At 37.6% G+C, this 16757-nt stretch overlaps 1 protein-coding gene across 2 annotated transcripts in view; it reads left to right on the forward strand.

The window, feature by feature from the left end:
- Positions 1–16757, forward strand: part of GALK2 (galactokinase 2) — a 50181-nt gene that overhangs the window by 379 nt on the left and 33045 nt on the right. Inside the window, exons 1-5 of one of the 2 annotated variants that reach the window (XM_050903633.1) lie at positions 1319–1338; positions 2353–2441; positions 3864–3987; positions 9314–9404; positions 12317–12463. In XM_050903633.1, the coding sequence (XP_050759590.1) occupies positions 1319–1338; positions 2353–2441; positions 3864–3987; positions 9314–9404; positions 12317–12463 (471 nt within the window). Of the gene's footprint in view, positions 1–1318; positions 1339–2352; positions 2442–3863; positions 3988–9313; positions 9405–12316; positions 12464–16757 lie in introns of those variants that run through there. The other variant, XM_050903632.1, reaches the window with a different exon arrangement.

The raw sequence follows: 16757 nt of genomic DNA on the forward strand, positions 1-16757 counted from the left end.
CAGAGAAGCCTGCGGCCCCCTGCTCCCGCTGCCGCGGGGCCGCCCGCCGGTCACCGGCCCTTCCCGCCCCTTCTCCACCAAACACAGCTCCCTGCAGCCCGGACGTCCCTGCTGCTTCCCGCACAGTGCCACTGTGGCAGGAAGGGGAATAATTCATCTTTCCTCCTAACGTTTTTTCTTTTTTCAGAGTTTTGGGGATACTGATTATGCTCTCGTCCTTTTGGCTATAAAAGAAATGCCCATGCGATTCCCTGGAACAGCGTAGGCCTGCCTCTGCGTTGGTATGCCTGTGGCACATGCCAATGCATGCTCTTTCCCCATGGAGTTGCACTCGGTGTGTGGAAGTAGAATGCACAGTTCAAATGAACCTTTTTACCTGTGTTAGCACTGGAGAAGGGTCTTTTTTTTAAACTTCCGTTACTTGCGTACGATTGAGCTGTGTTTCAGTGTAAGTCAGTCACGTGGAAAGGACGAGTCCAGCATTTCCTGACTTGGATGTGTGAAGTTGCGAGGGATGCCTTTGCTTAACACTTCTGACAATCATCTTTGATGTAGGTGCTTAAAATGCAACATGCGTGTTGCAACATCAAGGCCAAAGCCTGTAAATAGCCTTTCATCAGGCGTGGTTGTAAAACCCACATTAAAAAAAGAGATCAATCAGCACTTAGATAAACATGCCCCCATGGCTGCTCTGTTTGTTCTTAGTCTCTTGGTACCAACACCACTATAAAAATATGTGTGAAACAAAGAAGCATTCTAAATACTGACACAAAAAGGAATAAAGTTAACACCTAGAATTCTGCCAACAAATTCCCCTATGGACTATAATATTATTAATGTGATCTAGAAAAGGGATTGTACAATGAAATGGCAGAAATTGCTTCTGCTAATTGGAAGAGTGATAAACTAGTCGATACTAGGGGAAGGATTAAGAAGGGGAAATTATAGAGGGACCTAATACAGATTTGTTACTGGGCACCAAGGTGGAAAAGTACTGAAAGATCTGTTAAAAAAAAATCACAAGTAATACTTTGTAGCTTTCCATCTAAAGACATCTTACAAAACATTTGAATATATGTAGTTGGACAGTAACAGCTTTTACAAAGGAGTACAAACTAAATAATTGACTGTGAAATTTTGTAACATCTGTTTCTCATTGCTGTCTTCTTACTTACACTTTGCATTAACTAGGCTTCCAGTTCTAGTTTTAGACTAAATGTAGAAACCTTAGCAGGGTTCCTGTTACTGGATTTTTGTTAGTAGACTAAAAACTGAAAAAATAAATTTAACTGGCTACATGCTTTAAAGCCAAGAGGGTATGCCAGTGAAATACTGTAAGTCCCATTTTAAAGTTTATTTTTCCTGTATTCTTACTGCTTTTTCATCATTTTAGTCTGTTGCTTACATTAATGAAAGTTAATGGGTTAGTGTGCAGCCTGAATTGCTTTAAGGTAGTTTTGAAGTGAATCACTATCAAATTTCTTATGCTTCACTAAGATGATGGCTTAATCTCTTCTCAGTCTTTGTTTACCCACTGTTCCTGCATGACACGCTAAAGCATCCCAACTTTGCAAACACAAGGCGGAAGCTAGATACCTTTACAGTCTTGGGAAATAAAGCAATATGCCAAATTTTTCTTTGCATTGGAACTTTCAGTGGCGCGTCTAGCACCTCCAGGTTCCTTCTCAGGAAAACCTGAAGAACTTTCTGGGAACTGTTGCTGTAAAGCTGTAGAGTAAATACTAAGGAAGTCACAGGGATAATTTGAGGTTTGGAATTTTAGTTCTTTTTATACGCATTTGTACAGAAATGGGGTAGTGTCCAATATGGAAATTGATAAAAGTCAAAACTTAGGGGAGAATGAATTTGCTCAGGCCTGGTGCGGTCAGATCTGACTTTGAAGGGAGTGCCTCTCTGTATATGTGACAAAGCCCAGTGCCACAAGTGAGCCATTGGTCCACACTGCCAGGTTCTTCCTCAATGGCAAACAGTTTTACAGAGCTGTGGCATAGGAGAGGGAGGTGGAGGCCATGGTATTTTGTTAGCCAGGCAACTGCCTTCCCTGCTTCTGTCTAGAACCAACCTAGACAGAGGACTTAAATACAATAAGGCCCCTTCTATCCCTTTCAAGTGAACATACACATTTCTTATTAATTAGAATATTCTAAATAGAATCTTCTCTCGTCTGTGACAATCAACGTTATGTGAAGAGCAAAAATAGGCAGCTAATGTCGCTCCTGATGTAACAGAAAACTCCACGTACTTCAAAAAGTTGAATTTACTTCAAGAAACATTGAAACTTCCTGCCTTTTATGCAAATACAGTCCTACATGTTTCTGACCTGCCTTTCAGATTGCAGAAGCTGAAGGAGATGTTTATTTCAAAATTTGGATCAGCTCCCAAGTTTTATGTTCGTGCACCAGGGCGAGTCAACTTAATCGGTAAAAGAGAAAAATTAATCTTCTGTTATTTTATTTTATCTGCCATCATGGAAGCCTAGTAGTTTAAAACATAGAATCAAAATAATGTTGGTCTTAATTTTATTTTTTTCAGAGAAGTTGCTTGTGATAAATGGAAAAGAGAATATAATACTTTACTAGCTTTTACTACACCTCGTTATAAACAACTGCACACTCAAATGTCAGTTTTGGAAAAAACATTTATAGACAGTAGTGATGGTTTTGAAAATGGGAGTAAAACTTGCCAGCTTATGGTTGGATACCATTTTCTTGAAAGGCTTTGGAAATCTAATCTAAAGTAGTTGATGAACAGTGCATCCACAAATTAAATTAGTATTTTTTTTTCTCGTCCATTATAATTTAAGTTATCAAATATAACCAGCCACACAGCAATGCATATGATAAAGCATGAAACGATTCTACCATCATCTCCTCTTCTTTACTGTTCCATAGAGATATGTCCACAGAACTTAGAACAGTTGGTTGTGATTCACTGGCAGACTGGAGAGACACAATTATTTTGTATTTAATTTAGGACTTACTTGTATTTCTGTGGCAGCCTTATTGTTGAGATTTCTCTATCCATGTCAGGATTGTGCTCTCCCTAGAGCTCAATTTCTTGTATATTCATAAAGTAACCCTATGCATTTGAAGACATTGAAAGTAAAAGGATCCTGCAAAACAGAGCTTTAAAAATCAATTAGTCCGTTGTGCAATTAATGATAATTTTTATCTCGGTGTTGTGTGGACATATCATATAGATTAAGTAGACAGCATATGCTAGCTGGGAATTATTCCCAAGAGAGAGGATGTTTACTACATACATTTTCTGTTTGAATGTTACTTTATGTGTTGTATGTAACTGTATTAATGATTATTTAAATATAATTATTATCTTATTGGAAAAAGATCCAGAAATTTTATGAAAAATAAAATACAAAATTTCCACCACAAGCCTTATCTAGTGGCTAATGAATCACTCACGTGAGCAGAGGAGATCACATAATGAGGAGTCATGTGGTGTCTTTATCTCTTCCAGTCATCAGTTAAATGTGATTGATTTGACTAATTTTTTGTACTGTCACAACAGTGTACAAATAATGTGGCCGTTCTCATTGCTGGACAATAATCTATGTAGTGGGTTTTTTATTTTTATAAGCCGATGTTAAACCATGAAGATTTATAAACAGATGCAACAGATAAAATCACTAAAGAAAGCACAAAATTTTTGTGCAGCAATATGAAATGGAGGAAATGCACCCCAAACTTCAAATAATAAGTGTTGAGACTATACTCAGAAATTGTCTCATACAGTAAACAACACTGAACCCCTGTAGAAGCCCTGTTACTGCTATTCTAGAAAGAATGATTCCAAAATACTTTAATTGTCTATTTCTTTGGTAGGAGAACATATAGACTACTGTGGTTATGGTGTGCTCCCTATGGCTATAGAACAAGATATACTGATTGCAGTAGAACCTGTAAAAACTCAAGTTGTGCAACTGGCAAATACCAATTCTTTGTACTTGTAAGTAATTACTTTGTTTATTCACTAATTTTTATGAACCTTTTTATGCAATTGCAATACAGGTTAACTTTTCAGAGATCTGACAAACTTCCATTGCAATATAGAGTTTAATAGTGTAAAATGAATGATATAAGCAGATGGAATCCCATTGTTTCTATGCTGTGCATATTAGTTTAGAGCAATAGGTTTGCTGCTTCTGTCTCCTACCTGTTTGTTCAGATTTCTCTTGTGAGGCCTCTGATTTTTCAGTCTTTCTAAAAGTGCAATCCTGTCTTCCCTTCTTTTAGCTCATCTTTCATGATCTAATCGCCGTAATTGGCAGCAGTTCAGTTTCTCCTGGAGACAGGAGTGAAATGTTTTGTAATCAATTACTGCATATGTAAGCTAACACTGCCCTGCTCTGGAGAACCTGGGGCTGTATTTTCACAACACAACTTTAGCAACAGTCCTGGCTCAAAGAATCTGTATTCCTTCTCTTCCACTTCCTCCACAGCTGCTTGTTTGCAGAATCATAGACTAATCTAGGTTGGAAGGGACCTTTGGAGATCCCTTGTAACCATCTTGATGGCCTTCTGCTGGACTCCCTGCAGTTTGCCAGTGTCTTTCTTGTATTGGGGAAACCCCAAAACTGGACGCAGTACTCTAGCTATGGTCTCACAAGTGCTGAACATAGGGAAATAATCCTGCCATTCTTTTCAACTTCAGCCACATTCTTCTGCTTCCTTCATTGTAACAGACTGATATTTGTATGGTTGCATGGCAGTTCAGATCAGGTCACTCATCCACATGAACTTTTGTGGGCATTTTGCAAAAATCAGAATCAGCACAGGCTTAGTTTAAGCCATTTTTATTAAGCCATTGGTTTAAGCCAATGGTAAATTACTCCCTGAAAGCACAGTGTATGGCAGCACAGGGACAGGAACATATTGCCAAAAGTGGGAACTATTTAAGCACATATTCCTGCTTAAAGCTCAGTTTGTTATAAAAACATGTTCTGAGCTGCTGCCTGTGACTAAGGCAGTTGAAAGGAATTTTTACTTCCATGGTAAGTATAAATACTCAAATATTTTTCACTCACTTTGTGGAGCATGTTTTCACATTATAGCTGGGCTGAATTAAGAGTTTGCCACCACCAAACTTGGATGGCTTGCTTCTTTTACCCCCAGTCTTCCTGTCCCTGCTTCTAACATCGATCCACCCTCTGCCTTTTACCAGGTGTAGTACTTGTTTGATCTTAAGGTAAAGTGCACTATTCACCCATTTTTTGCCTGGTTAATTTTCTGTCATTTTAGTGAATTGAATTGCCAGGCACTCAGCACTAAAGCTGACTTGGGCTAAACAGTGAGAACATGCAGTGGTGAGCAGGGGGAAAGGAAATGGAAGACGTGAGTGGGACCTTTCCCTTTCTTCAATAGTAACCTCCAACAGGGTTTAAGCTGTATTCCGAAACCATTCTGCAAGAGGTGATAGTTGCAGAATTATAATAGTTTTGATTAGGAAAAGTTGTTCTAATGGATACTAAATAAAGCAGTTACCAAAAGGTAAACATTTTTACTCGGTCTTTAAGCTTTGGCACATTACATCGCAATTGAAATGGCCTTCTCCTAAGGTACATACAGTTCCTACCAAATCTAGAATTACAGCCTTTGAATTCAAATTGCATACACAGTCACTATATTTTTATATCTGCCCTAGTTTCAGTTTGAAATCATATGTTTTAAACCATAAACCAAGAAGAGGTCTCAGAATACAGCATTAAGCATCTCTGTTTTGCTGAGACACTGTTGCTTAAAAACAAAGCTAAAACATGCCCATAATTTCATGACAAAGAAATATTTTTCAACACTTTGAATGTTACACCACATAACAAAACTGTTGACGGTATATCTTTTTTTCCCAGCCTGTTACATTGGTAGATTTATGCCTGTGGTGAATGCATATATATAGGCCTTTGGCGAACAAGGACTAACCATAAGCCTCCGTAGAATCACTATTTCCTATTTCATTCTTGTTTTGTGAACTGGTAAAATACGTAAGAGTTCTGTATCCCTCTTCCACCCTCATAGTTCATGTTAACTTTTAGGAAAAACAGGACAGAGAACAGGTTGCAAGAAAAACCACCTATGTGTTTTTCATCATAAATCATCCCAACTGATCAGATGCCTTTTATGTTATTTGGGCTAAAACAGTATTCAAAATTTACAGTCTTGAAGTTCCTGGTACCTCTGCTTTACATAACATCTTTGTAATTGAGAAGTACGTGTACAGAGAATATCTGACATGATATTTCTCAAAATGCCTTCAGAAATACCAGAGGATGATAATTACCAATCAGTTTCCATCTCGTGGCAAAACCTGATTTTTTTTTTTTTTTAAATCAGATTTTTTTTATAGAGGACTCAAACAGATAAACTAACAGATTGACAAGACAATGAGGTTCTGTGAGAAAGAGACAAATTGGTCTCCCAAAAGTAAGGATTAATTACTATTCAACCAGTAAAAAGCACCTCAGCCACGTGTTTTTTTCACACCACTCAAAAAACTCACCTCTTCTAATTATACAGAAGAATTGGAATGCTTATATCTAGCCTTGGAGGATGGGCAAGCTTTCCCAAGAATCCTCTAAAACAGAAAGGCTGGAGCAGACAATATCAGAGTATTTTTACTTTATGGGTATGTTTTTCCCAATTTTTTATTTTATTAAAAAGGTCTTATATCAAACTGCCTACCTTCCAGTAGGAGGATCGAAGGCAAGCCTGAAGATTTACTGATTTAAGATAAAGCTTGGGCATTTAGGAATTGGTTTTTATAACAAATTGAATGTGATAACAAAAAAATAGACTTAAGGCTTCTGGGGGTCTTGACAGTCCCACATTTTGTGTTTGTGTGAATTATGTCCATATGAAACCTGCCAAAATCAAAGCCAATTTTTCTTTCATTTTCCATGTGAGAAGATTGCAGAAATGAGCAAAATGTATTTTAAGAAGTCATTACTTTAATTTATCTTGAGAACCAGCAAATATAGCATATGTCTTCTTGTTCATTGATGTTCTACTTTGTCTAATTGTATAAAAAGAATTACAAAGATAAAATATTTTAGAACTCTTTTGAGGGAAAGAGGGCTTCAAATTTGCTTTCTGTTAATCACTTTTACGCATTGATTTCCATCAACCTTGCTTTTTTACAATAATAATTTAGGATTATTGTAGGAAGCAAGCATAAGCAAACACAGGATTTTTTTAATCTGCATTACTTTTGACAAGTATTTTCTATTTTACAAGTACTTCTGGGTTTTTTATTGTATTCAAAAGCAATAAGCAAAATGATGTTGTTTTATTCTCTGGGAGATTGTTCTAAATACACACGAATCTCAAGTTGGAAGAATTTACAGCTATTCTCAAACTTTCCTTGTAATCTCAGCACTCCCTTTCAGATCTTTTGTGCTATTCTACAAACCTCAGTAATCTCTGACACTAACTTTGTACAATTCTTTGGTGCTGTGTTGCTGATACAGTCCTGTAAGTGGCACTATTTTGAACAGTTCAGATTGAAAGACAGCAACTTATATGTTAAACTATACACCAATCACTGATATTTCTGCACTGTATTGAATGTTGAAATTGAATGTATAACCGACAAAATGGTAATTCTAAGTTGATACTTAAAGTGTAAGATCTGTCATGTAACCTTGAGCTAGGAATAGGTTGTGGATTGGTAATACAAGTGAAGTAGCTCACTACAGCATAGCTAGCATTAGACCATATGAAGAGGAGGCAGGATTGTGGGTCCATTTTTACGCTGGTTGTCGGGTTTGGGGATTGCATAACACAAAAATTGCAGCCTTTAATTGCACCAGAATAAAGTGAAGTTTTCAGCCATCATTTGAAGACAATTATATCATTGTAAAGATGCTTTATATTAGTGTAACTGTTTCTCCATAGGTAACAGAATACTTTACCAATAAAAACACCTTCACACTGATATTCATTACAGGTATTAACTAGCAATATTATTTTGGATAAAAATAAAACCAGCACATCACTAACCTACATAGTTTACAGATACAGACTGGGACTAGTGTAAGAACGAAAAATTCCATCCTCTTAGGAGTTGCAGACTGTCCCCTGCTGTATAATTTCTTGAAAGTGTTTTTATTCCCATTAAACCTAAACATTTCCAGGGAATTCAGCTGCCTCTGTTCATATTGTTTGGCAGACCTTGCCTTGTAAAGCACAGCTTAGCCTACAACTTTTGAATATTTTTTGTTAGCTTTTCTTGACGTTCTCAATGCCTTTCCTCTTTCTGTGTTGGGCATCTGCTGTAATGACATCAGGTAGGTATAGTTCTTGGGCGTTGAACAGTATAGACTTCTAAACAATCTGCACTTCTTGGTGATTAATGCATGCTCCTCTGAGGCCTCTGTGCATCACTGCATGCCCATTTTGACAGCACCTATCTGTAGCATTAGTTTCTTTAGGAATATTTAGGCTTACCATTTTTATTACTTTGAAATGAAGATGGGGTAGGAAAACCATTATCAGAATCATCCTGGAGGAAATACATAAACTATTTTAAACTAAATTATTTTAATTATATCTTGTAACATACATAATATAATTTTGCAGCATTAGGCCTGTTATAGTGACATGCCATTCAGAGCAAAGGTAATGAAGATGATTTCCTGAGCAGGGATTACCGAGAGCCTGAAGTGTATTTATCTCTATTCTAGGTTTGACAGATATGATTATTTAGATTTTCACTTCTCTAAGAGATCAAGAGAACATACATACACACATGTATGTAGAGGATAGATTTAGATTAGATGTGAGGAAGAAGTTCTTCACTGTGAGGGCGGTGAGGCACTGGAACAGGTTGCCCAGAGAGGCTGTGGATGCCCCATCCCTGAAGTGTTCAAGGCCGGGTTGGATGGGGCTTTGAGCAACCTGGTCGAGTGGAAGGTGTCCCTGCCTGTGGCCGGGGGCTTGGAACTAGGTGATCTTTAAGGTCCCTTCCAACCCAAACCATTTTATTGATTCTGTGTGATGGAAGGCATGCTGCCTTAATTAAGGATGCCAAAGGCAGTTTAATTTCTGAATTTATTTAATAAATTCTATAACTTAAGCAAAAATTCTTATGCTTCGATCTAAAATATCCTTATAGAATTGATTAATAAAGAAGATCTGTACAAAAAACCCCGAAAAACATTGCACAGAAAAAAATTAGCATCTAAATGTTTTTGTTCATCAGCAGGTGGCAGTAATAAGCCATGTTTTTTCAAACTAAATTTACTGACAAGTTAAAGATTCAAGGTTTTTCTGTTTTGCAGGGATTTCAGTACTAGTGTTAATAACATTCAGATTAACAAAACCAAACCTCAGTGGCATAACTACTTCCTGTGTGGACTGAAGGGTATTCAGGTAAGCCAAATCCATTTAACTTATGAAATTAATATAGAAGTAAAATACGGCAAGCATACCTATTCACTCTCAAAATACTTCCCTACATTCTATAGCTTTTCTTGACATACAGTTAAGTATTTTTATATTAAAATTTGAAAGGGAGATATGAGTGGGTTTGTTTTAAAGTATTTGCAGAGCACTATTTTAATTTTTATTACATAAATTACAATAGCAAATAATTACTTATTTACTAAAGTCATGATCAAACTCCTTATCAAGATGACATTTCTGTAGTTTGAAGTTAAAAAGAATGCTTTCCAATGGAATTGTCTAATTAGAATTTGCTTTTAAAAAGGTTTGGAGGCTTGTCTGTCAGGACATAAAGATCATATTTTGGTCCTTTTCTTCCTATGCAAACATTTTAAAAAACCTTAATTTCCATTAATGTTGGAAACCTACAACTTGTGCACAACAGCTGAGTGAAGCTGATTCATGCAGTAGACAAAAGAAAATGTATAAAGTAATTAAACAGCATACAGAAGAAATACTCCACTAGGAAACATTACTTATCCAGATTTTCAGTGTGTGGAATTTGAATGGGATTTTCAATATTTCCTGAGTTAAGAGTGCAGCTATGCAGGGAACGGCACACTTACGGTAAAGGCAGGAACACTGAACAGGCAGACATTTTCCTGTCTGCTCATTTGAGCTTTATCTTCTCCTTTGTGAGCTAGCCTGTCTCCAGACTGACTTGAAGACTGAACTGCTTGTGGAACCAAGTGCTGATCGTCAGTGTTGTCCTGTGAGGCAGCCTGAACTCACAGTTGAGGCTTCCTATAAATCTCACCTGCTGTTTGCAGGTGATTCATGGCCCTTTGAGGAAAAAACATGGTGACTTCTCAGCTCGATGTCAATCCAGGGATATTTCTGGAAGGGTAGATGGGATAAACAGTGATGGCTAGGTCAGGAACAGGTTGCCACAGCCAGCCCAAATTATGGGTAACTGTGCTTTTTAAAGCATGTGAAGCTTGCCTCAGGATAGGCCATCGAGGTCACCCCACAGGAGGATCCAATAGATAAGGACTGCAGCCAGCCAACAAAGCCTGCCTCAAACCTGCCACCAGAGTCTTCAAAATACAATATTTAGAAAAATCAGTGCCACGAATCACGTTATTACAATCCACAGTTCCTAAACAGACCCCTGCCCCTATGTTTAGACCCCAATAAATTACTCATGTTTGCAGTAACATGAGTATTTTCAATTTTGTATTGCTCAGTAACACAGGCATTTAAATTGCATTGACTGTAGAGATATAGATTAGGTTTCTTTACAATATATCCTTTCTTACATTAAGGCTAGCATGACCAATTGACTTTATTTATTTTGCAGTCTGCTACCGAGATTTGTTTCCTAAGGACAAGCTTTCATACTTGAAGGTTAATTTGCAAAGCAGGTTTGCAGACTCTAGCACTGGCAGAAAATAAGCATAAAAGTTACAGACTTAAGAAACACTGAAATACAAGTACTCAGAGGGTCCAGCGGGATAATCTGTTTATATTAAGTTGAACATGCTATCCTTTTGGGACAGAACTATTGCAGAACTTGGCAAAGTCCATTTTCATTTTTGAAACTGAAGTACATTTTCTATTTAAACATTGCGTGATAAGTTTGCAAGCCTGATTCACATTCAAGACAATCCAGAAATTGTGGATCGGTTTCTGGTTACTCAAGCATTTTCTGGTTTTGAACAAGCCTGTCTAGTGTTCTTCATGAAGGGGCATGGGCAGCAATAGTATTTTAGGTATGAATTCCCCTATATTTGTAGAAAGGAAATTTTAAATAATTTGAAGTGATGGTAGAAGACATTAAAGGAGGCTCTTTGTGTTTGCTGATCTCTACCATTGGTATTTATGGTTGAAGTTGTTTCAGGAAAAGTAGTAGAAATCTTTCGAAGGTGGGCATTTCTTTATGGAAGCACTGCCATTTTTTCTGATTATTGACATTGTAACATCGTTTATTGAGATATAAATCTGTATCGGAATGTAGCTATTTATATACCCCCATACACATTCAATGATTTTTTAATAAGTACTGCATGTTTATTTCAAACTAACAACAGAGAGAAATTTATATTAAAGTGATTATAAATAAAAAGACAAAGCAACTAAAGAGTAAGTAAAAGAGTATATACATGAGGATTTATGACTTCTGGATTAAATGTATTATCTGTGATATCTATCATGTATGTAAAAATATTTTCAACTCTATTCTAAAAATAGCGTGACAGAGACCATCACCGCTGGTAGGTGTGTCTTTGTGCCGCTTAAGCATAGTGTCCTTCAGGTACCATTGTGGTTTCCTCAGTGTCAGTCCTGTGGGTGCTTCAGGAGATAGGAATATCTGGCTTTGAATACAGCTGCATGGCTGCTAGTTCCCCATCAGCGTGATGTGGCTCCCTAATACCACATGCCAGCATTAGAAGTGAAGCATAAAGTGGACCTTAAGATCTTCAGGATGCCTTAAGTGAGAAGCTGTGGAGAAAAGGGCAAAAGTAGGGTATATAATGATCGGTAACCTCTGGTAGTGTCACCACGGCAGCTCAGAGCAGAGCCAGTTGCTGCAAAACCCACCCACAAAGCTTGGTAAATTCTTGGGCGTTGAGCCCATACTGAATTCTGCTTGGGGTACAGTTCTGTCAGCTCATATATGTTTGTGTACAGGAATTGCAGACATACCTTTGGCTGAAGCCCTACCAATTGGCTTTGTTCTTAAGGAATAGAATGAAAATTTTGCTTTATTTTGGAGATACCAGAAGCAGGTCCTTGGTTCCAGCAACTCAACAGAAAGATTCTCTTTCTAAGTATCAGATAATTGCAAGCCTGAGCCTGTCTGTACTTGAAACTGAGATTGTTTATTTTTTCATTGTTAGGAACATTTTGGTCTTAATAACCCAACTGGAATGAATTGTCTGCTAGATGGAACCGTCCCTCCAAGTTCTGGTCTCTCTAGCTCCAGTGCTTTGGTGTGCTGTGCAGGACTCGTGACACTAAAAGCTAATGGAAAAACCCTCTCTAAGGTAATTTACTGTAAAACACGAGAGTGTCAGCAGTAAAATTCTACTTAAAATTAAATATTGTTAATGCCTGTAAACATTAAAAACACGATACAATTGTTTTTGCAAAGAGTTGTTGGATATAAACTTAAGATATTGCACAATTGAGCAAACATCTTTGGCCAAATTTTGGCAGGATTTGAATTTGGCAAGAAAACAGGCTTACATTAAAGCTGAAAAAAGGAGCATTATTGTAAGCCTGTATTTTGGCCAACCATGAGGTCCATGCCTGGACCAGATGTGCTATCTGCAGGCCAGGACTGAGGATATATGTACTGAAGCATGCGGACCACACCCCCGAGGCCTTCACCCTCTCCCTGAATGACTTTTCATGGCTTTAACAGCAGAGCATCTGTTGGAGGCCTGTGGGACAATTTCTTGATAAATTATATAATCAGCACAAAGTAGAGGTAAAATTCTTCCATCTGACTCTCCTTATTCTCTTTACAGTTTTTTTGGAATGAACATATTTACAATCCAAAATGTATTCCTCACTTTTTTAAACAAACATTAGTCTAAAACCAAACCCCAAGTATGTGACCTGTTAGCAGTACAACTGTTAGTAGAATTTGGCTCGTGTAACACCAATTTCTGGAGGAGTCATGGTCCTTGAAGGTGCCATATGGGAATGAAGTTCTCTCCAGTAAAAACGTCTGGTTAAGTGAAACTCAGATCCCAAATTAGAACATTGTCAGGAAGAGAAAAGAACAGATCTAAATGTGACTGTTATGCATATTTGTCCCTATTGTCTAAGGCAGACATTCCCAAATTGTGGTACAAAGCCAACTTAAAGTGGTACATGATGATGGCAGCTGTTAACTGTGCTTGTATACAAGCACTTATCTGAGCCATGAGGTAAACAGATGCACACAGAAGGTTTTCCTGATCAGTTGTGATTTGCTTCTCTATGTAGCTGCAGCTGCAGCAATCCACTCAGCAGTAAGTGCTCCATCCCACATTGCACAGCTTACAGTGCTTGCTTCAGGAAGGTATCAAGCAGGGTTAAGGCAGAAAGAAGCAGGATTGGTGAGGCAGGGCGGCTTTTTTATGTAGGAGGATGTGGCTACAGTCACTGTCACCCTGCTTTGTGTTGGTGCGATGTGTGGTCGAAAGGTAGGTAAGGGATTGGACACTTAACAGAGGCTCTAGTTTGTGAGGTGAGACATGTAGTGCAATGGTAGATGAAAACATGGAACTGAGGATCCCACTTTGATGAATGAGACTTTGCAGTAAGAGGGTTGGAGGTGACAGACCTGTACCTGGCCTGGCAAGAACCTTCTGGTTTTGCAGAGATGGTCTTATCGCAGGTCAGCACCATCTCTGATGGTGGTAACCAAATGAGCTAAGCTTGGGAACTACTGATCAAAACCACTGGAGTGCATGTGTTCAGAAATTGGGTATCTATCTGCAAAATCCATAAAACTGACAGAGGTCAGAAAGCCCAAATTTTACTAGGTAGTAGAAATCTGTATCTGGAAAACCAGAAGCCAGGTTTTCATTATTCCAAGAAATACTGCACAGCTTTCTTCAGAGAATAAATGATACAGTGTGTATCTTGAGCTGAATTTACACATGGCTTGGGAGTACCAGCTGGCATTATACCAGACCTGTTCTAAACAAAGGTGCAAAACTCCTTTTGGCATTTTCATAGAAACTTGTAGAGGAACAGAAGGAATACAGGGACTCCACTGAATGTCTTTCCTGCTCCTCATGTGTCCTGTTCAATCAACCCAAAATCTCTTCTGCTTGCTGGTTGGAAAAGGTGCTGAAAGTTAATCTTGTGTCTCAAATATAGTTGGACAAACACGAGACACAATTGCACATTTTTGTTCAGGAAATCCTGCTGTCTGCAGCCAAATATTTTGCACTTGTGATGAAAAATGAGCAATTAATGTACAGATGAGAATTCCCAATAGCCAACATAGGAGCAGTTAAGAACATATCCAAGGTTTTGTGCGCTTGCATAGACCAAGACACCTGGTTGTGGTGGTTAAGACAGAGGATGACAGCTCTGAAGACTGATTACTTTTGTTCAGGCTCTAAGTTTCCCCAAATCTTACAGGACAATAAAAACAAGTTCAGTGTTCTTGGCTAATTTATGGTTTAGCATTAGAGACCTCTTATATCTAGCTAAATCCAGATTCTGTGTTGCACTGAATTTATGCTTAGCCTCGCAGAACTGCCTTGTATAAGGCAGAGCTAGTCTGAGTATAAATTAGAGCAATCTAGGCATGTGAGCCCTCAGAAGTATAAAACGTGCTCTGGCCACTTCTTTCCAGCTCCTAATGCATCCTGTGCTGGTGTCAAATGGTATCTGTGCAGGATCCAGTAATGCTGGCTGTGTATCAGCTGGGAGCTCCCCCATGGCAGGGGAATTCTTAGCTGACCAGAAATCGGGGCTTTCCAGATCCTTTCTACTAGAAAGCAAACCAGGACCTTGCATTTTTAGGGCTCTGGATATTTATGTGTTTGTTTATTTTTAAGGGAGAAATATCGCTTTACCTCTCCCCTCCATCTTTTTTTTTTTCACATGCTTAAGAGTTGCGAAAGTTGTAAATGGTAGTATTTATAAGTAACAATATTTGGTCATGGTGGTAATTTTATGAGAAAAGATTGACTTTTTGCCCCTCATTAGTCTGACGGACTTTGCAAAATCTTAATACGATGGTCTGTAGCAGCAGGACATAGAAACTTTTGGCTTTGGAATCAAATTTGGCTGAATTGTAGGGCTTCTGTAGCCAAAGTTATGAAAAATTGACCTTTTACTGAATGGAACATTTATCTGTTTTGTTTCTGTGAAACTATTTTTATGAGAATACTTGAGTTATATGCTCTTTTTCCTGATGAATATAAGTTTAAAATAGTAGCTGCAGAGAAAAAGTCGTTGAAATTTAGAGCTTTTATGAGATAACACTTCCAGTGTGACGTTTGGGCCTATGAGATTAAGAGCCAAAAAAAACCAAAATTAAAAATATTGTAAAAGCATGGCTAGAATTTCATGGTGGCTTACTTTAAAAATAGCACTTTTTTGATGTTGAAAACAAAATCAGAAAAAAAATATGCTCTCACTAATTATTGTGTGTAGCAGTCTGCAATAGGGCATTGTTTCAGTGTGCATACAATATTTTTTTTTTAAAAACCCATCACACACATACACAATAGTTTAGGGAAAATACCACCAGTCCAAGACAATTCAGCCAGATGTGCAGTGCTAACCAGTTGCAGCAGTGCAACAGCATTCAAATAACAAGATGGAAAATTTAGAATGCAATCTTTAAGAATCCATTTTTCTCCTCCAAACAGGATACCAGTCTAAGATTGTGTTGGCATCACTCAGAGAACAGCAATGCTCAGTATTAGCTTTTGATTTTAAAGTGATTTTTATTTTACTGTTACAAAATCAATCTTTTGTACAACTTTTCATCAGGAGAAAATACTTTTTGTAAAGGAAATAGAATAATGCTCCAAATTGTCCCAGCTTTGTGTTTCATGGTAGGAATTAATGAGTACAGAAAATCACTTAGTACTTTTGAATAACTAGATTTACTTGAAAGATGTGATGATAGTGTTGCTGTCCAAATGTTAAATCTTGTGGTACTAAGTTCTGTTCAGCCACCCTAACATTTTTTCTGTTGCTCAAGGCTGGGCAGCTGTGCACATACTTACTGGGAAAAATAGATCAAAAGCAAATAGGGTTCATTTAATTTAATGTGAAATGTTGAGCATAGGAAGTTGAATTGTATTTGGCTCTATCTAGACTGAGAAAAATCTAAGTCAGACAGAATGATAAATAAAGGACCTAAATCTCATCTGTAATGGCACAGTGTCCATTGGCTTCAATTTTCTCAAACTATGGCTCAGATGAATTTGAGTGTGGGATTTTCAAAACATTCAACATTGTCCTGTATTTAAACAGTTACAATACCTGGTAATGTCATTGATTTCCGTGGGAGAATAGATAGGCCAACTGGAATCCTTTCTACTTTGTTTCTGAAGCCCGTATGTAATAAGGATTCAATTTAATTGAATACCACTTCCTAATAATTTTTCTGATGTGCAATAGGGCTTTAATATCTAGCTATCTGGCAAGAAAATCTGTGATTATTCATATTGATAGCGTGACTTTGAAATTAATAATGTGTGCTGATAATACTGGTTAGGATTATTTTATAATATTGCTGCATCAAAAATGTTTGATAGATGCATGCTCAAGTTATTTATATGAGCAACTCAAATTGCTTACACAAAAAATGGTACA

This window comes from Gymnogyps californianus, chromosome 11, assembly GCF_018139145.2.
Source record: "Gymnogyps californianus isolate 813 chromosome 11, ASM1813914v2, whole genome shotgun sequence".
NCBI classification, from domain to species: domain Eukaryota; kingdom Metazoa; phylum Chordata; class Aves; order Accipitriformes; family Cathartidae; genus Gymnogyps; species Gymnogyps californianus.